This window comes from Bufo gargarizans, chromosome 8 (genome assembly GCF_014858855.1).
Source record: "Bufo gargarizans isolate SCDJY-AF-19 chromosome 8, ASM1485885v1, whole genome shotgun sequence".
Lineage (NCBI taxonomy): Eukaryota > Metazoa > Chordata > Amphibia > Anura > Bufonidae > Bufo > Bufo gargarizans.
Window position 1 is genome coordinate 31962839 of NC_058087.1, and position 27475 is coordinate 31990313.

At 46.1% G+C, this 27475-nt stretch overlaps 1 protein-coding gene across 6 annotated transcripts in view; it reads left to right on the forward strand.

Annotated features, from left to right (window-relative positions):
- The window catches only part of LOC122945873 (tensin-like), a 317732-nt gene extending 292714 nt beyond the window's left edge, over nucleotides 1–25018 (forward strand). For 5 of the 6 annotated variants that reach the window (XM_044305138.1, XM_044305142.1, XM_044305139.1 and 2 more), the window contains 4 exons: nucleotides 13920–14049; nucleotides 16220–16285; nucleotides 19799–19915; nucleotides 20324–20397. In XM_044305138.1, the coding sequence (XP_044161073.1) occupies nucleotides 13920–14049; nucleotides 16220–16285; nucleotides 19799–19915; nucleotides 20324–20382 (372 nt within the window). In that variant the 3' untranslated portion in view covers nucleotides 20383–20397. Of the gene's footprint in view, nucleotides 1–13919; nucleotides 14050–16219; nucleotides 16286–19798; nucleotides 19916–20323; nucleotides 20398–24977 lie in introns of those variants that run through there. The other variant, XM_044305141.1, reaches the window with a different exon arrangement.
- The last annotated feature ends 2457 nt before the right edge of the window (nucleotides 25019–27475 follow it).

Sequence of the window (27475 nt, forward strand, 5' to 3'; positions counted from 1 at the left end):
CATACCAATGATGCTGTATGCCCGCGAGGTACAGCTTAATGGTGCTATAAGATAGCTTTAGCTGAGAGTGGCAAAAAGCTATAAACGCCAGCAGGTAAGTGATAGGACCCTCCCCGGCCGGAGGGTAAGAGATTTTGAACCTGTTGAACAACCGCCAGGCCGTCCTGTACGCCTTGCGTGTGTTGCTAGATAGAGAATCGGACATGATGTTCCTAGCCAACTGGAGAAAAGGTGCTATTCCAACAACAGCTGGCCATGAGGCGGGGTTGGTGTTTGGGAACGATCTGCCTCTGGGAAGACCTGAAAGAAGAGGGGAAAGTTAAAGCGAGATAGAGCATCGGCTGCGACATTGCGTTGGCCACTTATGTGCGTGCATATGAAGTTGAAATTGTTTTGCAGAGCCAGCCACACCAGCTTTCGCACGAACGCCATGATGTGCCTGGAGGCTGACCTGCCCTTCATTAGAATGTTGGCGAGAGCCTCATTGTCGGTTAGGAACAGGACTGTCTGGTTGCTCCACTGAGCCCCCCACGTGACAGCTGCTGCTACTATGGGATAAATCTCAAAGAGTGAGGAACTCCTTGAAAACCCTGCGATGCTGGTGACCTCTGCCGGCCATGATTGGGCGAACCAGTGAGTGCCGTGGATGGCTGCAAATCGAGGCGTCTGTGTGGATCACTGGGGAATCACTGGATGCCACCGGGATGAACAGGGAAACCCCATTCCATTGGGAGAGAAAGTTGTCCCACATCACCAAGTCAGCGATGGCATCTTGGTCCAGCTGGACTGGGCTGTCTTGGCAGGGTGCTAGCGGGAGGAGTGCCAGGAGCCTTGAAATGAAGGACCTGCCCTGCGGCATGATGCGCATGGCGAAATTCAACATTCCAAGGAGCGACTGAAGATCCGCCCTGGTGGTTACCCTCACTTGTGCCAGTCTGTGAACAACCGTCTTGATTCTGGCCAGCTTGTCCTGAGGAAGACTGGACTTCATGTCTACTATGTTCAAGTGGATTCCTAGAAAGGTGATCTCCGTGCTGGGTCCCTCCACTTTGTGCGGGGCCAATGGAATTCTCAGGTCTGAAAATGCCGTGCGCAGGACTTGTAGGTCTTGAGGTACTTGATCCGGGGATTCTATTAGGAGAAAATCATCTAAGTAGTGGATGACGTGGTTTGCCCTGAAGGTGTTGGTCAAGATCCAATGCAGCGCGCTGGCCAGCTGGTCGAACAACCAGGGGCTGGACTTTGACCCGAAGGTCAGTTTACTGGCAAAATAATAAGCACCCTGCCATTTCATGCCATGCCACTGCCATAACTCAGGATGGATGGGAAGTAATTTGAAAGCATCGGTGATGTCTGCTTTTGACAGCCAGGTGCCTCTGCCTAACCTGATTATGACCTGTATAGCTTCGTCTATAGATGCGTATCTCATGGTGAATTCTTCGGATGGAATCAGAGAGTTCAAGCTTGGTATGTGTAAAGAATGTGGGGCGGACAAATCATAGATTAGGCGTTTTTTATTATTAAATTTGCCGGTCACGATGCCTACTGGATTGACTCTCCAGCATGCGAAGGGAGGTTGGCTAAATGGTCCTATCAAGTATCCCCGGTCTAGCTCAGTGTGGATCAACTGGGTTACCGCCTCGGGGTCCCTGGCTGCGGACTGCAAATTGTCACACTCGAGGTGGTTTGAGGGAGTGCGAGAAGCCCTGTATGAAACCCGTGTGTCAATCCGTGGATGACAAACTGGACCCAGGCCGGGTGTGGATGTTCCGCCAATAATACCGCCAGCAGAGCCACGTTGACCACGCTTAGTCACGCTGGGCCTTGATTCCTTTGAGGGCATGCCGTGCGTGGATGGGCCCTAAAGCAAGTCGCACACAAGTGTAGCAACCTGCACTGGTTGTAGTGACAAATGGCGTAGTTATAGTTGTTACATATCTGGCTCCTGCCAAGGTATTTAATGGGACGACCTAACTTGTCTACCCCGGATGCTGGCTTGGTGTTGGATGGACCTGGGGCTGAGTAAGGTGGTGCCGGATCTGCTACGTGGCTTGTCTGAGAACACCAACCCGTGGTATGAGAGTACGAGTTGCAGACCGTGCAGGTCGGGGCTTTGAGCCCTGCAAAATGGCGGCAGAACAATTCTGTGTCTATATCCGACCAATCCAGCACGTGCTGACACTGGATGAGTGCAGCTGCTGCTTTGGCTGAGAAGGACCGATGATAGTCAAAGAATGCTGTGCCGCCATATTTGTAACCCAATTCCACCACCTTGTACATGTATAGATCCAGTTCAGCCCTCCTATGCGGGTTGACTGTGCAGATCACGTCCCGATATAAGCTGAACGCTAGAACGAATTCTGTGACGTTCAATTTCCTGTTAAGCCTACCGTCCTTAGACTTCAGGATTACTGAGACCTCCCCACACGCAATGGTTCTATTGTCCGGGGCCTCATGTGTCGCAATAAGCAGGGACGCCAGGTTGACGTTTTTGCCCTCCAATATGTCCTGCCTTATACTGGCCGGAATGAAGTGGGACGGGGCGATTGAGGGAAAGTGGGATGACCCACCCGAAGCACCGGATGGCCCTGCCACAGGTTCCGCAGGTGTTGGTGTCGCTAATGCTGCCGCCGCCGACCTGGCTTCCACCGAATCCATTCTGGCTTGAAGGTCTGACATGGATGACGCCATATTGTTGATCACGGCGTGTAGTTGGGTTAGTGACGTCTGAATGGTACCCATGGAAACCTCGTCTTGACTCACTGGTGGTCCATCTGACATCAGAAGACGATATAACTCGGCTTTCCTTGCTGATGCTGGGAAGGGGATGCCTCTTCGGCGCAGCTCGGCGGACAACTTTGGGATGGTCCAGGAACGTAACGAGGGTCCCACGCTTCGCTCCGACTGGGTGTCCCCATTGTCTCGCGACGCGGAAGAGCCACCAGGAGTGAATTCTTGCGACATCTTCCTATTGGTTATTAATTGAGAGCGATTAGAACCCCCCTTTCCCGAGCTGCGAGTATGACCTTGTGCTCGAGTGCCCCTGCGGGTGGCCGGGGCGGACCAGCGTGCTACCGCCACCTGCGTGATCGCCCCCCGTAGTCTCCCGGGCTGTGAGGCCCGAAGACAGAACCAGCCCTGGCCCGTATTGGGATGTCCAGGTGGCACCTGTGGAGTGACCATGACTGAGAAGACGTCCTGGTACGTGTGCCTGTGGACGTGACAGGACTTCGTGCTGATGTGTGGAAGAGCGGTGGTGTGCCTGTAGGCGTGACAGGACTTTGACCAGCCTGTGGACGTAGAAGTTGTGTATGACAAGACTGCCTGTGGTCGTGACAGGACTTTATTGCGAGTCTGTGGACGTGACAGACGTTGAGATACGAACACCTGTAGTCGTGACAGTTTTTTTTTTTTTTTTTTCTTTATCAACTGCCTGTAGTCGTGACAGGGTTTTTTTTTTTTTTTTTTCTTTTCTTTATCGAATGCCTGTAGTCGTGACAGTTTTTTTTTTTTTTTTTTCTTTATCAACTGCCTGTAGTCGTGACAGGGTTTTTTTTTTTTTTTTTTCTTTTCTTTATCGAATGCCTGTAGTCGTGACAGGGTTTTTTTTTTTTTTACTCTTTATCAAATGCCTGTAGTCGTGACAGGGTTTTTTTTCTTTTTCTTTACCGAATGCCTGTAGTCGTGACAGGGTTTTTTCTTTTCTTTATCAAATGCCTGTAGTCGTGACAGGGTTTTTTTTTTTTTTTTTTTTTTTTCTTTTTCTTTACCGAATGCCTGTAGTCGTGACAGGATTGTATCGCAAGTCTGAAGACGTGACAGACGCGTTATGGATGCCCGTGGTCGTGACAGGACTTAAGTGAGTCTGAGGACGTGACAGACTTTTTTTTTTTTTTTGGCCAACCCTCCACCGTGGACTTCACGCCGTGGATGACTGCCTGCTTGCGCTATGGCGGAACCTGATACATACCTTGTTTCCGTGTATGCCTATGGTACCACGAACTGTAAAACATGGACATGGGTTTTTTTTTTCCCTGGCCTTCTGACCCCCCCCCCCCCCCCCGCCCACAAGGAGTGGCTGGCGACCGGGACTGCGAAGGCCGCCATCCCACCAGACCGTCGCCTGATGAGGACACGGCAAGTCGCATGTGACCTGATTGTGCGGTCGCCTGAACCTGGGGCGTGAATACTACGGCGGTATGAAGAGGTTGCTGAGGTACGTGTAGGATGAACAAAATGCATTTTGACAAGCACCAAAGCAGAACCCTCCCTGATGACATGCGTGGCGTGCCGGTGAACGTGACACTGTATTGCATCTGTGCAACCCTCCCCCCCCCCCTTGCATTCATTTGTTTATATATTTATTTATTTCCAGTGTGTGGCTGAACCATGTGGTGCCCTTGCTTGCAGCCAGGGGGGGGGGCGCTGGACAACAGCCCTGGAGTTCAGCTTGCAGCAGCCTATGCCGAGTGCCAGGTCTCTGGCTGCCGCTGAACCCCCCCCCCCGACCGCGCCGCATGTGGCCACCAGGTGGCGCTGTGCAGAGCGAGTACCGCCGCCGGCCGTGCGGCCAGGAACGCGGTCTGCACTGCACCCATCAGCCGCCGGCTAGCAGAGCAGAGCGCGCCCGCCGGTGTTTGCCATCCCGCCCCCTCAGTGTCCTGAGACGTGCAGCCGCCCCTGTCTTACTTGGAGTCGCGATGATGCGACCTGCACCAGCTGCTTTCCAGACCCGAACCTGACCCTGAACGACCCGGAAGTGCCTCAGACGTGCCGATGAAGGAGCAGCAGCAGCAGGTACCTCAGGCTGCCTCCTTTTAACCCTATGTGGCCCCGCCTCCCCTAGCACAAACCCAGCAATGTAAACATTGCTTAACACATAGTATTCATCTGGACACTGTATATACACTATTTGAGCACTGTATATACACCATTTATCTGGACACTGTATATACAGTATGTATCTGGGCACTGTATATATACCATTTATATGACACTGCTGTATATACATTATCTGGACACTGTATATAGACACTTTATCTGGACACTGTATATAGACGATTTATCTGGGAACTGTATATACACTATTTGAGCACTGTATATACAGTATTTATCTGGACACTGCTGTATATACATTATCTGGACACTATATATAGACACTTTATCTGGGCACTGTAAACTCACTATTTATCTGGGCAGTGTATATAAACTATTTGGGCATTGTATATAGGCTATTTATTGGGACACTGTATATACACTATTTGAGCACTGTATATACACCATTTATCTGGACACTGTATATACAGTATTTATCTGGGCACTGTATATATACCATTTATATGACACTGCTGTATATACATTATCCGGACACTGTATATAGACACTTTATCTGGACACTGTATATAGACGATTTATCTGGGAACTGTATATACACTATTTGAACACTGTATATACAGTATTTATATGGGCACTGTATATACAGTATTTATCTGGACACTGCTGTATATACATTATCTGGACACTGCTGTATATACATTATCTGGACACTATATATAGATACTTTATCTGGGCACTGTATACTCACTATTTATCTGGGCACTGTATATACATACTGCTGTGTCAGCTGAACAGAGCAGACACGGGGCTACTCCCAAGGGTGTTATCCCAGCAGTCTCCTGGTTTTCACCCTTTAACTCCTGTTCAGAGTCTGGCTTCGCTGCAGGGGAACCATCCGGCTGCTACCTTCTGGAGTAGTCTTTGTGTGGTTAACAGCTGAACCACGGGGGTTTAGAGATGCCAGTGCACGGCACTGAGGAATCAGGCAAAATCGTAGTCAGGGACAGGCCAAGTTCAGGGCAGACAGAGTGTGTGCAATCCAGAAAACAGTCCGAGGTCAGGTCAGGCAACAGAGGGTCAGAATCCAGGAAACAGGCAAAAGTCAGTACATAGGCAGACAACAAAATAGAAGCTAGTAGACTAGGAACCTTTTTGCTTAATCACCCTCCCAAGGTGGCCAGCCATAGGCTGGTGAAGATTAGGGCACACACGTACTGATCCTTTATGTGCATAGCATAATGAAAGAGGGATAGAGATATCCTGATGGTTGGACCCACTGGGAGGATACAGAGATTGTGAGGCTGGTCAGTCCTGTGGGGACCTGTAGCGCTGGAGGAGGCCTACAAGACAGCAGCTGCCCTTGGCTGATATTTATCTGGACATTGTATATACACCTTTCATCTGGGCAGTGTATGGTTCTTACTGGAAAATGTGTGCACTATTTATCTGGGCAATGTATGGTGTTTGGCCAATTTAACTCTACAGCGTATGAGACCTGGCAATGTGGGTATTATATATCTATGCGATTTATCACACTGGGAAAGATATGTGCTATTTATCTGGGTAATGTATGCCACTTTCTGGTTGATGTGTGTCATTTATCTGGACAATATTCACCACTAACTGGGCATTATGGATCCTATTTATCTGGTAATGTGCACTACTCTCTGTTTGATGCTTTCATCATTAATCTGGGCAATGTATGGCATTTACTGAGTAGTGTGTGTACTATATATTTGGGCAGTGTATGGCATTTACTGAGTAATGTGTGTACTATATATTTGGACAGTGTATGTCATTTTCTGGTAACGTTTTCACCATTTGTCAGTTTTTATCTAGTCAATGTGTGTACAACTAATTCTGCAGTGGCATAACACAGTGATGGCACAATGCTGGCCCATATGGCATCAGGACTAGAGATGAGCGAATTTTTCAAAAATTTGATTTAGTCGGTTCGCAAATTTTTTGAAAGAATTTGGTTCGTATGACATGCAGATGACAGGCGTCGCTCTTACAATCACTGCACACTTCACTTATTTGGGAAGTCACGGGACCAAAACTAACCCAATAACTCAACTGTGAACTCAGCCTTACAGGTCGATGTTAGTGCCAAGAACCAGCACACTCCTTTTACACCCTCGTCAGCTGATTCCACATAGATGTCTACAGAACCTGTTCTATTAAACGCTTGTACAAGTAGAGCCCCCGACAGAGAGGAGAGGGGGTCAGCAGTAAGGTTGTGTTGAAGTCACTGATTATTTTGCTCTTCCTCTGATCCATCAGAACAATAACCCCAAAAAAACTGATCCTGTCTGTGGAGCATCCGCCTTCACTCAGTCAGTATTTGGTCAGTATTGCTAAAGCCAAAAAAAAACAGGACTGGATCCAAAACAGAGATGACACATGAATGGAATATTTTCATGTCTTCTGTGTTTTGTACCCACTCCTGCTTTTGGCTACCAAATCATAAGCCAATTCTGATGGGACCATACAGGCCTTACAGCTGCTACACAGACAGGATCCATTGTGCATCTCATTTTTCCTTCCTTCTGACAGATCAGAAGAAGAAGGGTCAAATAAATGGTGATGTAAGCCAGGCCAAAAGGCAAAACAGTGGCCCAGTCATGAAGTGGGGAGGGTGGGAACAGCATGAAGAGTCCACAGAGTGGCCTTAAATACCCGCTCTGACAAAATTCTGGCAGGCCAGCACCTCCAAGGCGTAGAGCACAGTTCGTGCCACATGTCCAGCTGGGACACCCAGTAGTTGTAAGGCACACAGGGATCATTGAGGACGTTGACACGGTCTGCTATGTACTCCTTCACCATCTTCCAAAATGTTTCCCTCCTTGTGACACTAGGCCTCACATCAGAGTGAGGGTGCTGGCGGGGTGTCATGAAACTGTCCCAGGCTTTGGAGAGTGTTTCCCTGCCTCTGTTGGAACTGCTGTGTGTTCCCCTCGTCTCCCCTCCTCAGTTGCCCAAGGAACTACGTACTTTGCTGCCAGCGTTGTCAGCTGGAAATTTTGGGAGAAATTTTTCCACAAGGACCTTCTGGTATTGCACCATTTTGCTTGTCCTCTCCACCACAGGAATGAGAGATGAGAAGTTCTCTTTGTAGCGGGGGTCGAGAAGGGTGAACACCCAGTAATCGGTGTTGTCCAAAATGCGTAAAATGCGTAAGTCACGGGAAAGACAGCATAACATAAAGTCAGCCATGTGTGCCAGAGTACCAACAGGCAAGACTTCGATGTCGTCATCAGGTGGATGACTCTCAATCTCCTCATCTTCTTTCTCCTCTTCTTCCCTTCCACGCTGAACAGATGGAATTAAACTTCCATGGGTACTACGCTCAGTAGTGGAGACAACCGTCTCCTGCTCCTCCTCCTCCTCATCATCCAATTTGCGCTGTGTAATGTCTTCTTCCCCCATTTCCACCTCTTCTGTTCCACATGCAAAGCGTCGGCCTTAATTGTGAGCAGCGAGCGTTTGAGTAGACACAGAAGTGGGATGGGTATTCTGATAATAGCGTTATCGCCGCTCACCATCTGTGTTGATTCCTCAAAGTTTCTTAAAACCTTTAAAGAGGTCAGACATCCATGCCCACTCGTCGCTTGTGAAGCTGACTGGAAAGGCGGCGACCATGTTGCAGCTGGTATTCCACTTCTGCCCTCTGCTGCTCACAAAGCCTGGCCAACATGTGGAACGTCGAGTTCCAGTGCGTGATCACGTCGCACAACAGTCGGTGAGCTGGCAATTGTAAGCGCTGCTGCAGCGTTGACAGACCGGCGGAAGCTGTCGATGACTTGCGGAAATGGGCACACATGCGGCGCACCTTCACCAGTAGCTTAGGCAAATTGGGGTAGGTTTTGAGAAACCGCTGAACCACTAGGTTGAACACGTGGGCTAGGCTTGGTATGTGTGTGAGCTTGCCGAGCTCCAAAGCCGCCACCAAGTTACGGTCATTATCAGACACAACCATGCCTGGTTGTAGGTTGAGTGGCGAGAGCCACAGCTTAGTCTGGTCCCTTATCCCCTGCCACAGCTCTGTGGCGGTGTGCTGGTTGTCACCTAAGCAGATCAGCTTAAGCGCGGCCTGTTGCCGCTTCCCCACTGCAGTGCTACACTGCTTCCAGCTACCGACTGATGGCTGACTGGTGCTGCAAGATGATAATTCGGAGGTGGAAGTGGAGGAGGAGGCGGAAGAGGAGAAGAGGGGGTTTCAGCCACAAATCTAGGTGGTGGCGGAAACCCTGATGGAAGTAGGGCCCGTAATCCTTGGCGTCGGTAGCACCTGTGCCATCCCAGGGTACGACTCCTTCCCGGCCTCCACAACGTTCAGACTGCGTAACACCCACCCCTTGGCAAGGGAGATTGCCGCAAGGGGGTGCTCCGGGGAACAGTTGCGGGCCTGGGTGTGGCCCGCCTTCTCACTTTTGCCACCCCACTGCCTCTTCCAGCCTGTTGCGGTGCTTCAGATCCCTCCCCCTCTGTACTGCTGTTCTCGCTCAGCTTGCCACCTTCCCAGGTTGGGTCAGTGACTTCATCGTCCACCACCTCCTCTTCCACTTCCTCACTCTGCTCATCCTTCTGACTTGTTGATCTAACAACAACCTGAGTTATTGACAACTGTGTCTCATCCTCATCATCAACCTCTTGAGATACTAATTGCCGTTGACTTATTGGCAACTGTGTCTCATCATCATCATCCACCTCGTGAAACACTAATTGCCGTTCCCCACCGTCATCTTCTTGTGTCTGTGGATGCTCAAGAGTTTGGGAATCAGGGCACACGATTTCATGTCTCTCTTCAAGCGGGCTTGTTGAGAGGCCCAAATGAAGGAATGGCACTGAAAAGAGCTCCTCGGAATATCCGAGTGTGGGATCACTTGTTTGGCAAGACTCTCCATGGTGGGAGGAAGGAGGATCAGGGTGAGGATTGTGTTGACCAGACTCTTGGCTACTGAGACTGGACTTGGTGGACGACAGGGTGGTGCTTTACCACAATAGCATTATCTGCTGCAATCCAACCGACCACCTGGTCGCACTGGTCTGACTTCAAGAGTGGTGTCCTGCGCCGCCCTGAAAACTGGGACATGAAGCTAGGTATCGTGGATGATTGTTTTTCTTGTGCTCTGGCAGCAGGCACAGTTTCAACACGCCCAGGGCCACGGGCTCTGCGTGCACCATCAGCAGCGCGGCCACTTCCCTGTCCTCTACTGCTCACCTTCTTCATATTAAATGTTATATATGCTTGAAAGTATGTCACACGTACAGTAGCGCAGTCATCTCTCGATATAGCACCCGATGATGCGTTCCGGCCAGCTAATCACTGTAATGCCAGTAACCAACATGGCTACCGCATTACAGTGATGGCAGTACTTACCTGCACATTTATTTGCTGTGTAGCATCCAGCAAACGTGCGGGGAGGAGACTCGAGCATTGTGCTCGAGCACATGCGGTATTCGGCCGAATACCGCCATGTTCCGAGCATCGGGATGCTCGAGCCGTACTGGTGTTCGGCCGAGCATCCTCGATTAACACTAGTGGAAACGTTGCATATCAGCCTATGTTGGGGGATGCAGTTCTGCTGCTGCAGCTCAAGGAGGGTGTGCTTTGCAGTGTACGAGTGGCTGAAGTGCATGAAAAAATGGCCCTGGCCATTTTTAGGATGTCTTGAAGATGGGTGGAAGACTTAAGGAACCGCTTGACAAACAGATTGAACATCCATGCAGGGCGCATTGCTCAGCCCTCCTTGACGCAGCGCCGACACCATGTTCTTCCTGTTGTCGGTCACCATTTTTCCAATTTTGAGTTGTCGCAGAGAAAGCCAGGATTCGATTTCTTGCTGATGGACATGGCACAGTTCCTCCCCTGTGTGACTCCGTTCGCCCAGGCAAACGAGGTGCAGAACAGCGTGACACCGCCGTGCCATGCACATGTGGTATGCTGAAGGGGCACTGTGAATTGTCCCTGCAGTGGAGGCTGAGGACATGGTGGAGGATGAGGAAGCAGAGGCGGACATTGTCGCAGGACCAACGGCGTGAGAACGTGGAGGCGGAAGCGCCATCACCTGGCCAAGTTGCTGGTGTGGCTGTGCAGGAACCACATTCACCCAGTGGGCCGTAAAGGACATGTATTGTCCCTGACCATAGTTACAGCTCCACACGTCGGCGCTGCCGTGCACTTTGGCAGACACCGACAGGCTCAAGGACTGGCCCACCTTCTGTTCTACATACATGTGTGCAGGGCTGGTACTGCCTTTTTGGCAAAGAAATGACTGCTTGGGACTCTCCACCTCGGCTCGGCAAAAGCCATCAGTTCTCTGAAAGGTGCAGAGTCCACCACTTGTAAAGAGAGATACTGAGCACCAGCAACTTGGACAGGAGCACATTTAGCTTCTGCGCCATTGGATGCATGCACGTATACTGTTGTCTCTTGGAAATCGCTTTGGTGATTGATTGCTAACGGAATGAGTGATGAGGAGGAGGAGGAGCAGGAGCATCAGGGCCAGCAGATGATGGGAAGGATGGACAGCTCCCTTCAGCTGAGGTGGTGGAGCCTTGACTGCCTGAAACAGGGTGCGTGCCACTGGGTGATGCAGCAGTTGTTGCGGCAGGCTGGACCACCACATTGGAGCCACGGTTCTCCCAGGCCACTTTATGTTGATGCTGCATATGTTGACGCACCTTCTGCCCACAGATTCTACATATGGCCATGTTCACTTCCTCTGGCGACTTCTCAAAAAACTTCCACATCGCCCAGTAGGTGATTCTACCCCCAACACTCCGCACTGACTGCTACCGCCATTGCTTCCGTAAAGCTCTGCACCACTACTTCCCAGGCAGGTAGGCTCCTGCAAAGTGGGTGGTCTACCCTGGCCATGTTTGGATACCGACCTCCCACTGCTGCAACCCTGCTGACTCCCGGCCACGCTAGCGACTTGCTGGCTCCGCCTTTGCCTCACGGGCAAGCTGCCACCCTCTTCTCCCGATGATGATGAAGACCCTAATTCACCTGGCTCCCAAGTGTGATCAGCTACATCATCATCATCATCGAGTACTGTCTGAACGTCACTGATGTCCTCCTCAATGGTCTCTGGGTCAGGAGCCTGACCGCTCGCAACACCAGCTCCCACGCCATTCTCCTCATCACTACTTGCCCGCCTAGTGGAGGAAGCGCCGGATGTCTCCTGCACATCGTGGCTGGTCAGTAGCTGCTGACTGTCCTCTAGTAGCTCGTCCTCACTGTATAGTGGAGCTAAACACACAGCATATAACACTTCTCTGGCTGACATACTGTTAGATCAAATGAATAAAAAGGAAATTAAAACACCCCAAAAAAGTCTGAAAATTTTCGCACTTCACACAACGGCGAATAAGCCCTTTTTTCCACTAATATAAGCCAAAAAATGCTTTAGAGCATATAACTGCACCGCACAAGGGCAAATAAGACGTAGAGATATTTCCTTGTAATAACCCCTGTTAATGGCCGTATCACACAGCACTTGCACCCCAATAACAAGAACGGTTTGCTGCAATTACAGAGCTGTATAATGGCAATATAGATCCGCAGTCAGTGCAGCAAGGTGTAATAGGATTGTTCCCATTCCCCAGGCTGTAACCTCCCTACTGAACCCTGTTCTACATAAATGCTGTGGATGATTCCTCCCTGTCCGTTCCCTGCACCTTGAATAATCTTTCCCTGAACTTGTAAATCTTTTTTTTAGCACAATGAAGTCTTTCCTAGCACTGTCCCTAGCGCCTGCTGACGTCTCTCCCTGCACTAAGGACACTGGAAAATGGCAGAATGCAAGATGGCTGAGGCTATTTATAGGGCTGTGACATCACAGGGCTGGCTGGCTCCTGATTGGCTGCATGCATGGCATTGTGGGTGATCCTGCCTTCCCAGAGTTCCTTGCTCCATGTCCTCACATGTGCAGCAGCCATTTTAGTAAAAAATAAAATTCGTTACCACGAAGCGCGGTGCGAATCAAATTTTTCCTGAAATTCGGAACGAATTCCACTTCGTCAACTTCGATTCGCTCATCTCTAATCAGGACCCCTGTAAATCGGTAACCCCTGAAAATATTTCAAGGCGTGTTCTATATTTCCTTCACCGCAAATCCTAATCTTTTCACTGGATAGAGTACTGACAGATAATCTGTAAAACAAGTGTTACCCACATGGTCACTTTAAGAAGTAACACCCCTCTGACTCACCATTGTGTATGGCGCAGGACGGTGGCAGAGACTTGATGCTGCCTCCGGAAGCAAACCTACAAGGACACTGTTCACTTTGTCACCCTCCCGCTGTTGACCTTTAACCCCCACCCACTCTGTTCTTTGAGATACGGGCCAAACGCATAGTGCTATATCTGCAGTGCTGAAAGCCAGCTCACAGTAAATCACCGTCTATGTCAGTTATGGATCTTCTAATTGCGGCCTCCGCTCCGCATCTCCTGACTCATCCGCACTGCCCCTCCCGCATCTCCCCTAGGATACCTACAAAGCATTTCCCCCTATAATCCAGCATGCTGCAGAAAATATAAGTGTTTGCATCATCCCCAGTTATATCTGTATCTGGAAAAACAACGGATAGGGCTGTCATTGTGGCTCCAGTGCTGGTTGTCATCCAGCTTTCCCAGACCCCTGATCTACTTAGCAGAGCATTGACAAGAACCCCACTTCTAAATCAGTTCATTGATTTTGCAAGTTGGGAAGCAGAATAAACTGAAAGGAAACCAATGCAGATCCTAAAAAAGGTTATAACCCAACTTTCTAGACCCCTGAATGGTAAATCTGCCTGTAGGGTTATGGGAGCGGGAGATGGATGACTCCATAAACAGGTAGCTCTAACATTCAGGGAAAGCTGGGTGACAACCGCTGGCAATCTCCAACATGTAAATCTGCCGGCACCCATGTCTCTGCAATATCAGAGGGGCTGCCATTCAGGGGACTGATAAAGCTTGGGAGTTGGAATAAAGCAATTATTGTGCAGCGTTGCTTTAAGAATCCGACACAATGTCATATTGTTACAATTCTTTGTATTTTGTTTACATTAATTGTATCTTTTTTCTTATTCAGCTAAAATGTTACCACAAGAAGTATCGCAGCCCGACACGTGACGTCATATTCCGCGTGCAGTTCCACACATGCGCCATCCACGATCTGGGGGTTGTGTTTGGGAAGGAAGATTTGGATGAAGCGTTTAAAGGTACAGTTCAGGTGATCCGGAGGACTGAGGGATCCGGTTAAGAGTACTTTCACACTTGCGTTTTTTTTTTTCCAGTATAAAGTTCCAGGGGCTCAATACCAGAAAAGAACTGATCAGGCATATCCCCATGCATTCTGAATGACGAGTAATCCGTTCAGGATGTCTTCAGTTTAGTCATTTTGACTGATCAGGACAAAGATAAAACCGCAGCATGCTACGGTTTTATCTCCGACGAAAAAAAAGGCGAAGACTTGCCTGAATGCCCGATCCGGCATTTTTTTCCGTAGGAATGTATTAGTGCCGGCATTCAAATTGCTGCACTGATGGAACCGGCATACCGGATCCGTTTTGCCGGATGACACTGGAAAAACGGATCCGGTATTGCAATGCATTTTTCTGACTGATCAGGCATTTTTAAGACTGATCAGGATCCTGATCAGTCTGACAAATGCCATCAGTTGGGGCATACGTTTTGCCGGATCGTCGGAACTGCTTGCCGGATCACTCTTCCTCAAATGTAAAAGTAGCCTAAGGTGATCTGGTGGGTTGTCATATCCCAAAGGAATGTCTACCGTTGTGGTGCTACAACTCCCAGCATATCACAGGCAACTACTGCTGCAGACAAATGGTGTGTCGGAATCGGCAGCAGAGGTCGGATCTGGAAGAATGCAATATATGAGCCTCCGGGCGGTCGTGTTGTTTATGGCTTCTCTATAGAGTCAAAAGAGGTAGGAGGTATAAAATGACTCAATCATCATTCAGATGCAAATAATAAGATCAACAATCCCTGCAAAATGCTTGAAAGGACAAGATGTATAAATCAGTAGTTAAATATAAATGATGAATTTGCTTCAAAAGCCGACCTTCCCAGACCCCTCTGGTGCCGTGCATGGCAAATCTGCTTAGTTATCTTCCCGTTCTTGCATAACTGGGCAGATCCTCATTAAGGAGAGGTAACGAGACCACATTTCTTGTCACTCCGTTTTTCTGGTCTCCTGCATAGAAAATCTGCTTAGCTAACAGTATATAGATAACTCCGACTCTTGTATCAGTATACGACTGCACATATCAGCCATTCGGGAGTCTGACAAAGCTGTTACAAATCTATTGCCTCTATATTAGATATCACCTAGCTTTCCCAGTTTCCTGCATGACAAATATGCTTAATAATGTAGTGATAAATTCTCCTAACTGGGAATATTTGCCATTCAAAAGCTGAGTTACAAATCATTGGGGAGCTGTGACTAAGGCTGTTACCCAGCTTTCCTGATCTCCTGCATGACAGATCTCGTGTATCAATTCCTATTGTGACCTATATGTCATTCAAGAGTCTGGAAAAGCTGAGTTACAAATCCTGACTCGCTTTTATTGCAACTGTCTTGGTCACTACCCAGCTTTCCCAGCCTCCTGCACGGCCAATCTTCTTGGTCATGTATTGATAATACCCCTGCTCTTGTATCACTTTATTGTGACCTATACGTCACTCAGGAGTCTGGGAAAGCTGAGTTGCAAACAACCATATTGGTTGTTACCCAGCTTTCCCAGAAGCGGCTGTGAAGTGAACGCCGCTGACTGTCGTGGTCTCTAGCGCCGCAGTGCACTGTGGGTAAGCTGATGTGTTATATTGGGTGCTGACATGAAAATCAGCCCCGACCTCCACTTCAGCCACTCGGCACCTGTTCCTCTGACACGGATACGGTTTAACATTTCGCCGTCAGCTCGTGACCTTCTGACCTGGAACCAATATTAGCCTCTGAGGTCGCTGTTAGTCGTTCTCATAATGGACCTCACGTGAGAATTTTGCAGTGCGGTTTTGCAGTTCGCTTGCTGCAGAGCCCACCGTGCAGTTTTCTTTCAGGGTCTCTGCCACCTTCTTGGTCATTGCATGGCATGATGGCAATGGCAAACTAACTCCAAGGGCTCACATACATACCATACAGCGGGCCCTGGGGCCCATGGAGAAAGGCGTAAAGGCCCAAGGGTCACATAAGTGGAAGGGAACGAGTCACCCAGAGAGCCATGCTCTGGGGCCCCTTGTTCTTTGTTGGTCATTAGGTATAATGAAATAAATCTCTACGACACAGAAAAGTGAATTGTGGTTAATTTGGAAAAAAATGTAAACAAATTATTGGAATGGATTGTAACAGTATCTTATTCTTATCTCTTTCAGATGAAAGGTTCCCAGAATATGGGAAAGTGGAGTTCGTCTTCTCTTACGGTCCCGAGAAGATACAAGGTAAGATAACACTCAATTTCTCTCTATTGTGCAAAAAAGATGTGGTGCCTGCTGGGTGTTGTAGTTCTTCTCATACGGCATCATAAATGCAGAACAGTCAATACCCAGATTGCAGAAGTGTAATATTGTTCTCTATGATCTGGGAAGCTTCTCTTTTGGGTTTTAATGGAATTCAAGGTGACTCTGTGATGTGACCGCGGCGCCAGGCTGAGTCTATTTCATTAATGCACCATCCTCCTATTTGTTTGTGTTTGTGGCTTTCTCCTGCCGCTGTGTTAATCTGTCTATGAAATACTTAATAACCTCTCGGTCCTGGAGAATGAAACAAACATATTAGGAAGGACGTTCTAATGGAGTAGGAAGTGTCCCGGGGCGAGCGAACCCCCTGGCCCCTTATCCCCACCTCACATTCTTTCCAGTCAGAAGGAAAGTATAAACAATGAGGAATGAACTTGGTTAATTAGTTCAAAAAGTCTATAGACCACACAAAGAAAGGAGGCTGCACCGAACCAGGGATGAGCTGAGGAAGGACGGTGAATCAATGAAAAACATACAGTCATTGAGTGGTTATTCCAATCTCAACAACAATATCACCGCTATAATACTGCCCCTATATATAAAAATATAACTACTAGAATACTGCCCCTATGTACAAGAATATAACTACTATAATGCTGCTACTATGTACAAGAATAACTACTATAATACTGCTCCTATGAACAAGAATATAACTACTATAATACTGCCCCTATGTACAAGAATATAACTACTATAATACTGCTCCTATGTACAAGACTATAACTACTATAATACTGCCCCTATGTACAAGAATATAACTACTATAATACTGCCTCCTATGTACAAGAATATAACTACTATAATACTGCTCCTATGTACAAGGATATAACTACTATAATACTGCCTCCTATGAACAAGAATATAACTACTATAATACTGCCCCTATGTACAAGAATATAACTACTATAATACTGCTCCTATGTACAAGAAAATAACTACTGTAATACTGTTCCAATATACAAGAATTCATCTACTATAATACTGCTCCCATGTACAAGAATATAACTACTATAATACTGCCCCTATGTACAAGAATATAACTACTATAATACTGCTCCTATGTACAAGAAAATAACTACTATAATACTGCTACTATGTACAAGAATAACTACTATAATACTGCTCCTATGTACAAGAATATAACTACTATAATACTGCTCCTATGTACAAGAATATAACTACTATAATACTGCTCCTATGTACAGGAATATAACTACTATAATACTGCTCCTATGTACAAGAATATAACTACTATAATATTGCTCCTATGTACAAGAATATAACTACTATAATACTGCCTCCTATGTACAAGAATATATCTACTATAATATTGCTCCTATGTACAAGAATATAATTACTATAATACTGTTCCTATGTACAAGAATATAACTACTATAATACTGCTTCTATGTACAAGAATATAACTACTATAATACTGCTCCTATGTACAAGAATATAACTACTATAATACTGCTCCTATGTACAAGAATATAACTACTATAATACTGCTCCTATGTACAAGAATATAACTACTATAATACTGCTCCTATGTACAGGAATATAACTACTATAATACTGCTCCTATGTACAAGAATATAACTACTATAATACTGCCTCCTATGTACAAGAATATATCTACTATAATATTGCTCCTATGTACAAGAATATAATTACTATAATACTGTTCCTATGTACAAGAATATAACTACTATAATACTGCTTCTATGTACAAGAATATAACTACTATAATACTGCTCCTATGTACAAGAATATAACTACTATAATACTGCTCCTATGTACAAGAATATAACTACTATAATATTGCTCCTATGTACAAGAATATAACTACTATAATACTGCCTCCTATGTACAAGAATATATCTACTATAATATTGCTCCTATGTACAAGAATATAATTACTATAATACTGTTCCTATGTACAAGAATATAACTACTATAATACTGCTTCTATGTACAAGAATATAACTACTATAATACTGCTCCTATGTACAAGAATATAACTACTATAATACTGCTCCTATATACAAGAATATAACTACTATAATACTGCTCCTATGTACAAGAATATAACTACTATAATACTGCCACTATGTACAAGAATATAACTGCTATAATACTGCCACTATGTACAAGAATATAACTGCTATAATACTGCCTCCTATGTACAAGAATATAACTACTATAATACTGCTCCTATGTACAAGAATATAACTACTATAATACTGCTCCTATGTACAAGAATATAACTACTATAATACTGCCACCTATGCACAAGAATATAACTACTATAATACTGCTCCTATGTACAAGAATATAACTAGTATAATATTGCTCCTATGTACAAGAATATAACTACTATAATACTGCCTCCTATGTACAAGAATATATCTACTATAATATTGCTCCTATGTACAATAATATAATTACTATAATATTGCTCCTATGTACAAGAATATAACTACTATAATATTGCTCCTATGTACAAGAATATATCTACTATAATATTGCTCCTATGTACAAGAATATAACTACTATAATATTGCTCCTATGTACAAGAATATAACTACTATAATACTGCCTCCTATGCACAAGAATATAACTACTATAATACTGCTCCTATGTACAAGAATATAACTACTATAATATTGCTCCTATGTACAAGAATATAACTACTATAATACTGCCTCCTATGTACAAGAATATATCTACTATAATATTGCTCCTATGTACAAGAATATAATTACTATAATACTGTTCCTATGTACAAGAATATAACTACTATAATACTGCTCCTATGTACAAGAATATAATTACTATAATACTGTTCCTATGCACAAGAATATAACTACTATAATACTGCTCCTATGTACAAGAATATAATTACTATAATACTGTTCCTATGTACAAGAATATAACTACTATAATACTGCTTCTATGTACAAGAATATAACTACTATAATACTGCTCCTATGTACAAGAATATAACTACTATAATACTGCTCCTATATACAAGAATATAACTACTATAATACTGCTCCTATATACAAGAATATAACTACTATAATACTGCCTCCTATGTACAAGAATATAACTACTATAATACTGCCTCCTATGTACAAGAATATAACTACTATAATACTGCTCCTATGTACAAGAATATAACTACTATAATACTGCCTCCTATGTACAAGAATATAACTACTATAATACTGCTCCTATGTACAAGAATATAACTACTATAATACTGCCTCCTATGTACAAGAATATAACTACTATAATGCTGCTCCTATGTACATGAATATATCTACTATAATACTGCCTTTAAGATAATGGCTCCCAGGTCACACACATGTGTTGGGGATGGATGTTGTATATGTATTACTGAGCAGACATTTATTTTCCATTTCTTTCCAGGGATGGAACATTTGGAGAACGGCCCGAGTGTCTCTGTTGACTATAACACTTCTGATCCGCTGATCCGTTGGGACTCTTATGATAATTTCGATGCGCATCGGGAGGATAGTCTGGAAGGTTTGTGCTCCTTTTCTTATTGATGGTTTGGTTACTTTTTTCTCTTTATTCTGTTCTTGCTGTAATAGAAATCCACTGCGCTGAAGAATCAGAGCTGTAGTGTAAAGCATAGACAGGAGATGGATTTCAGACTAGGGAATCGGTTTCACTGATTACAGCTAATGTTACATAATGTTACCTTCTTTGACTTTTCTTTCAACACTAATATGGTATTGCTGGCCCTGCCTTCCATCAGTTTGAACCTGACTACAAAACGGGGCCACTTTCAGTATTTTTCCCAGGGCCACTTTAAGTTCCCAGTCTGCCCTTCCTTGCAATCCTGGCTTGGGGCACTTATGTTAGAGTTTGTGACTCAAACAGAATCAATACGTTGATTTGCAGAGCTGGAAGTTTTGCTGTCTCTTTCAGAACTTGGAAGAAATTGTACGATGCAGGATGATGAAAACGTTCAATATCATGATAAATAATGCAGCTCATCGGCTTCATCATTCCGTGGAAGCACCTTTGTTTTAGAGGAGTAAAATAAGGGAATTTTTTATTTTTTTTATCAGACCTCAGATCAGACCCCAGATCAGACCCCCAATCTTTATCAGACCTCAGATCAGACCCCCAATCTTTATCAGACCTCAGACCAGGCAGTAAAAAAACCATAAAACAACTTACCTCTCCTGCTCCGGACAGCGTGCTCTTCCTGCACTCACCGCTCGCTGGTCTTCTGCCGGCACCGCGTTGCATTGTAACATGACATCAGGTCATAGCGCTTGCGGTACATGCCCTACATCCTGGCGCTATAAGTAGTCAGAGCACAACGCAGAGCTTGGAAAAAGACCAGGGAGCAATGAGTACAAGCAGCGCTATACTCGCCACTTCCCTGCCTCCTGCTTCCATAATGAAAGCGCTCATTAATATTCACTTTTTAAGGTGCCCTGGGCCATTGTAGAAATGCCTATTCTTGTCCGCAAAACTTGAATTGCACAATAAATCTCCTCCAGCACGCCCGGGGTTAAAAAGAATGCAGCAATTAGGGCAACTATGGCAAGAGCATGGGCGGGCAGGAACAACGCAAACACAGGAACAAGAGAGAGGTCATGGCACTGGGGTTGTCCTGCGGGTGTCGCAGCAGCTGTGTGTCCACCGATGACGCAGGGAATGTGTCTATGCCACTTTAGGCAACCTGCAGATCACAAGGCAAGGTGAACCCCCCGGGCATCTCGGGGTGCAGATCCGCGTAAGTAAGATCAAAGAGTGGGGTCAGATGTCGTGTGGGCAGCCATTATGTGTCTTCTCCTCGTCATTGTGCAGAAATGATGCATTATGGGATACTTTAAACTGCTTAATGGATCTTTCTAACGTATATTTTTAATACATTATTGTTGTCAAGATCTCTGTTTGCAGTCAGTAAATTTGCATATGATTTATTTGCACCCAGAGGTTAAAAACCAGTACAGACCTCAGCTGAAGTGTTGCTACAGTTGTATCCAGTCTACACAGTCCTGTATGAGGCCTCATGCACACGACAGTATTTTTTTGCGGTCCGCAAAAAGGGGTTCTGTTGTTCCGTGATCCGTGTCCGTTTTTGTTTCCGTGTGTCTTCCTTTATTTTTGGAGGATCTCCAGACATGAAGAAAAGTAAAAAAAAAATCTAAGTCAAGTTTGCCATGCAAATGATAGGAAAAAAACGGACGCGGATGACAATCTTGTGTGCCTCCGTGTTTTTTCACTGACCCATTGACTTGAATGGGTCCGCGAACCGTTGTCCGTGAAAAAAATAGGACAGGTCGTATTTTTTTCACGGACTGGAAACACGGATCACAGACGCGGATGACAAATGGTGCATTAGCCGAGTTTTCCACAGACCCATTGGGTCAATGGGTCCGCAGAAAATCACGGAAGACGGAACAACGAACACGGGGCACAACAACGGTCGTGTGCCTGAGGCCTGAGGTGCAGAGTCTGGACTCCACGCTGATACCGGTCACCTGCACTGATACTTTGTAACAAGTCATCAGGACATGGATGTGTTCCATATACCGAGTATTGCGTACACTGTAACAAACTCTCCGCTGTGAGATGTTCCTGATCTGTGATGTTTACTTGCAGTCATTTCTAGAACTTTGCGGGGATAATTTTGGAACTAGATGATCTTGGTTGTTTTCGAGGCGGTCACAGGGTGTTTTTTAGGGAGCGGTGCCATCACGGGTCGTGTTCCCGATGTGCCAGCGCTGGAAAGAGTCCACATGATGAGTCAAGGCAAGCCAAGAATCAGGGCGGTTTTCATGCTCAGGATGTAAACAAGAATTTCTATTCACTGACAGCAAGCAGAGATGACAAACTGGGTCTTTGTCTTGATGCACATTTTTCTTTCAGTGTGATAGTTATGGGATCTCAATGTAATGAAATCATCAGCAGAGGATGGTACAGGGCTGGCATCTGGAGATATTAGGGGTGGATGCTGCGCCCGCATGTGCCAGGGGTTGGGGTGCAGAGACAGGGCAGTGGGGCTGAATCATGAAATGGGGGTAATAGAGGCACCCACCTGCTGCATCTCACCCCCAGCGTTGGTTTGCACTGAAAGGTGTTATTTTTCATGGGCTGTCATGTGGCAGGCAGGTGGCATCCTCTGATTTATGGCAGGGGGCAGCACAATTTGGCGGCAGAGGAACCACATTAAAGAGGAGGAGGAGGAAGCTGACACCTTGATGTGAGAGACGGGGATAAACTTTTGGCATTTCGTGCTGTTTGCTTGTCATGAGCTGCAGTTTGTTTTTGTTTTTCAGGAATGCCTTTGGTGCTTTTGGTGGGGTGCGGCTGTCGTGGCTCATGTTGTCACTGACATTCCCAAATGATGACCCCACAAATGGCCAAAATGGCAATATAATGATGCTGCAGTACTGCATCTGACCACCGGGAGCGATATGGCGCCTCATTATCGTTCTAACTTTTGCTCTGTCTTTTAAAGTCTTTTGGGGCGAGCTCTTAAAGGCATAGAACAGAACTGTCCATGACAATCTTGTGATAGTTTCCATTCTAGTTTGGCGTCAACTCTGAATTCCTACACTTGTCTCTGGAAGAATTTGTGACCTTGACCATGTGAGTGGTGACTACTGAGGGGTTCCTGAGCCTAGAAGTTACTTAGTAACAGCTGAATGCATGCTACATATCCTCGGATCAAGGACATTACATAACTGTTACTACTGCCCTGTCTGTGTAGGTGTCACTGTCATAGCTATGAACCAGGAAGAACAGGATGAACAGTTGTAGGGTCTTCCCCAGCGTGTAAGAGGAGAAAGGACAGCCTGACACTCAGATAACGCGCCAGAAAGTTTTCTAGTTTTACCTAAATGTAGAATTAGGCGTCCTGCAGCTTTTTAATATACTATATTTCAATTTCAAAATCCGTGCTTGCTGTCAGTAAATGGAAACATTCTTGTTTGCCTGTTCTGACCTAATTCTTCTCACAGTAAGCAGACATACTGACAGTGGCATTCATACATAAAGTATTGTTGTATTGCATAACATAAGACTGGATGGACGCTTTAGGCCTCTATGATCTTGCGCCACTTTGCAGACCCTCCTGGGACTGTCATGTATCATTTTGGCCGACGCTCCCTCCACTTGTGGAGTCAGTGTGTGTGTGTGCACCTGTGTGTGTGTGCACCTGTGTGTGTGCACCTGTGTGTGTGTGTGCACCTGTGTGTGTGTGTGTGCACCTGTGTGTGTGTGTGTGCACCTGTGTGTGTGTGTGTGCACCTGTGTGTGTGTGCGCACCTGTGTGTGTGCGCACCTGTGTGTGTGTGTGTGCATCTGTGTGTGTGTGCGCACCTGTGTGTGTGTGTGCGCACCTGTGTGTGTGTGTGCGCACCTGTGTGTGTGTGTGTGCGCACCTGTGTGTGTGTGTGTGCGCACCTGTGTGTGTGTGTGTGCGCACCTGTGTGTGTGTGTGTGCGCACCTGTGTGTGTGTGTGCGCACCTGTGTGTGTGTGTGTGCGCCTGTGTGTGTGCGCACCTGTGTGTGTGTGTGTGCGCACCTGTGTGTGTGTGTGTGTGCGCACCTGTGTGTTTGTGTGTGTACCTGTGTGTGTACCTGTGTGTTTGCATGTGTACCTGTGTGTGTGTTTGTGTGTACCTGTGTGTGTGTGTGTGTGTGTGTGTGTGCGCACCTGTGTGTGTGTGTGTGTGTGCGCGCACCTGTGTGTGTGTGTGTGTGCACCTGTGTGTTTGTGTGTACCTGTGTGTTTGTGTGCGCACCTGTGTGTGTGTGTGTGCACCTGTGTGTGTGTGCGCACCTGTGTGTGTGCGCACCTGTGTGTGTGTGTGCGCACCTGTGTGTGTGTGTGTGTGTGTGCGCGCACCTGTGTGTTTGTGTGTGTACCTGTGTGTGTGTGTGTACAGATGGTGTGTAAACAGCACTGACCACATAAAGTGTTCTGCCAGAGAAGTGTAAAAATAATCCTCAGAGATGATTGACGGCGTCTTAAATTATTGATCAGCGGCCAAAGAGGCAAATGTGCGCTCCAGCCCGAAGATTATAATCTGGTGATTATCAGGACTATCATAACACAAAGCTATCTATCTATCTATCTATCTATCTATCTATCTATCTATCTATCTATCTATCTATCCATTATCTATCTATACTATCTATCCATTTTCTATCTATCATCTATCCATTATCGATCTTTCCATCTATTATCTATCTATCTATCTATCTATCTATCTATCTATCTATCTCATATCTATCTATCTAATATCTATCTATTATCTATCTATCTATCTATCTCATATCTATCTATCCATCCATTTTCTATCTCTTTATAGTCGTGGTCTCTATACTGCTGGTGTAGGACATGTCTGTACAGTATTAGGCTATTACAGCACATATCAGGCATTACATGGTAGGAGAAGATTTGGGAGTGCGGTGAGGGGCCCCTCTGGGCTCGACCATAAATGTTCTCTCTTCTGAGGCCGCTCACGATGAGACATCTCGGTGAGATCACTGTAAAGCTCCGATGAATCAGCCCCAGGAGTCGGATGAATAAGATTTTCCATTTGTTGGCAGCAGACGCTGTTTTGGTGCAAAGCTCCTGAAAAATGCCCCAGACGGTCCAGAACCAGGGGAGTAGCTGCCGCGCTGGGCCGGGCCTCGGCTGTACTGACCTGGTGGAAAAAGAATGAACAGGGAAATCCAGAGAAATCCCGGAGGATTATCCCAGCACAAAGTGTGTTAACTAATTCACTGCTGGGAAGAAATGAACTATAAATCTAGAATCTTCATATGTTTCCAATATTGGGGACAACAAACATATATTTCTGGCAGAACTTGTTCCGAAAAAGGTAGAGCACATGATGCGCATCAAATTTATTATGGATTTTTGACATTTTTGACATCTTCCTTGGCAGAGGAGTAATAACTTGAACCAAATCGTGTTCTGTTTATTTTATTTGGCAAAAAAAGTATTGGTTCATGTTCACCATCCGTGAGGAGGAGAACGTGTCGCATGCACCAGATGTATCAATCTATGTGCGGCAATTTGATACATTTGTTGCAGTTTTCACAAAATGATTGAAAAGTTGCACCAAATGGCACCAGAGCATTAGGGGGACTGATCCCACAGACCGCTCACGCATCCATTGACTTCAATGTGTGTATTCACAGACCAGCGGGTCCCTGGTAACACCACAGAGGCATGCCCTATTTTGTCTGCGATTACGGATTCCTCACACTCCTTTATCTGTGAAAGCACGGACATGACACAGAGGCCATCCGTGTTTGGTCCATGGCGCTAACAGACCATTGCTAGGAGATGTTCTGAGCTTTCAGCCTAGCAGTGTCTGTGGAAAATGGATGACACACAGAGGGCAAAAATCATACACACGGACCAAACGCGGATCCTTCACGGACATCTTCATGGATGAACCACTGACCATCTTGTCATGGATGTCATCATGGACATGGACATGTGAAAGGGCCTTAGAGGTATCATTTACAGCATGAAGGTTTTAGGCTCTACAGGTCTAGAGGTCAAGTACATAAAGGTGAAGGGTCCTTTATTTAAAGGGACCCTAAATTTGCACTCTATCTTCTCACCTTTTGCTCTGCAGGAAAATACAATGTATCGTTCCCGGTTATCAGCCATTTTAGGCTGGGAATAGACTGACGATAGGACAGGAGCGCCTAGTCTATTGTTCCCTGTTATCGTGTACTTCATTGGTCCAGTATGAGGGATTGTCCAAGTGTTTTTATACTCATGGCCTGTCCTCGGGATAGGTCATCTATATCTGATCGGCGAGGGTCCGACTCCCAGCACCCCTGCTGATCAGCTGTTTGAAGAAATCAGGGTCGGTGACATCATGTTCATCGGTCACGTGGTCTAGGCGTGGCTCAATCCCATTCCCAAGTGAAAGGGGCTGAGCTGCAATACCAAGCGCAACCACTATCCGATGGGATTGCTGAGCTTTGTAAGCTGCGAGGAGGGTGTGGCACTCACCGGAGCGCCGTGGCCTCCTCAAACAGCTGATTGTCGGGTGTCCCGGGTGTCAGACCCCCCCTACCCATCTGCTATGGATGACCGATTCGAGGACAGGCGATCAACATCAGAATCTCGGAAAACCACTTTAATGTCACATAGAGGCATCTCCACGTGTGCCTGGTGAATGTTATAACGCCCCTGCGTTATTATAAACTGCTGACATTAACATTTCTGCTGCTTTAACTGTTCTTTCTGTTACGGGGCCGTGTTTAATGTCACTGCTTATCTAATCCTATTATGGGACAATGATTAGGAACGCGTCCATATCCCGTCTCCTCTACGATATCCGTAACAGCTTCGGAATGTGCGTCCAGTAATAAACGTTTCCCTCCGTCAGGACGACTTTAAATAGTTGCTACCAGGAGACAGAGTTTGTCTGTTACTTCAGCCCTGAGTCCAGGAGGACGAGAGCCAGAAATACCCCCCCCCCCCCCCACCTCCATATGGTCTTCAAGTTAAAAGCTGTTCCTGTTATTTGTAGCGTCCTGTCTCCATGACAAGCAGCAGCTTTTACCAGAGCGCTCCGGGCAGCACAACCTGCAGCAGGATGATGAGAGTTCTACTTTATCTCATTTGTTGATATGTGAGGCTGATTGACTAGTAACGGATATGATAGGAAATTGATGACCACATAGAGTACTTTATTCCGCAGGTGACTAACATTGCTACTCCGCTATACAACGTGGTTGGTTCTATTGGTACAATGTAACAAGCTTACTGTCCTTTTTATGTTTTAGTAATAGTTATGTTTAGTAGTTCACTTCTGTCCGCTCCTGCCACATGTCTGCTTTAGTAAATACTTTTACTCCCTAATAAAAATAAATAAATAAACCAATTCCGGAGCCTCCTTTTTTAGGCTAGTAGCAGGCTAGTGTTAGAGATCCGGCAGGGATTAGCCTACCGGACCTCTAAACACTCTAGCATTGACGGAGCTTTGTAAGGCTCCGTCCGGCCCCATTCACTGTAATTAGCCAGAAGAGAACTGTTGCACACGGTCCGGCTGATTCTCGGCATATTTGCTGAAATGCGC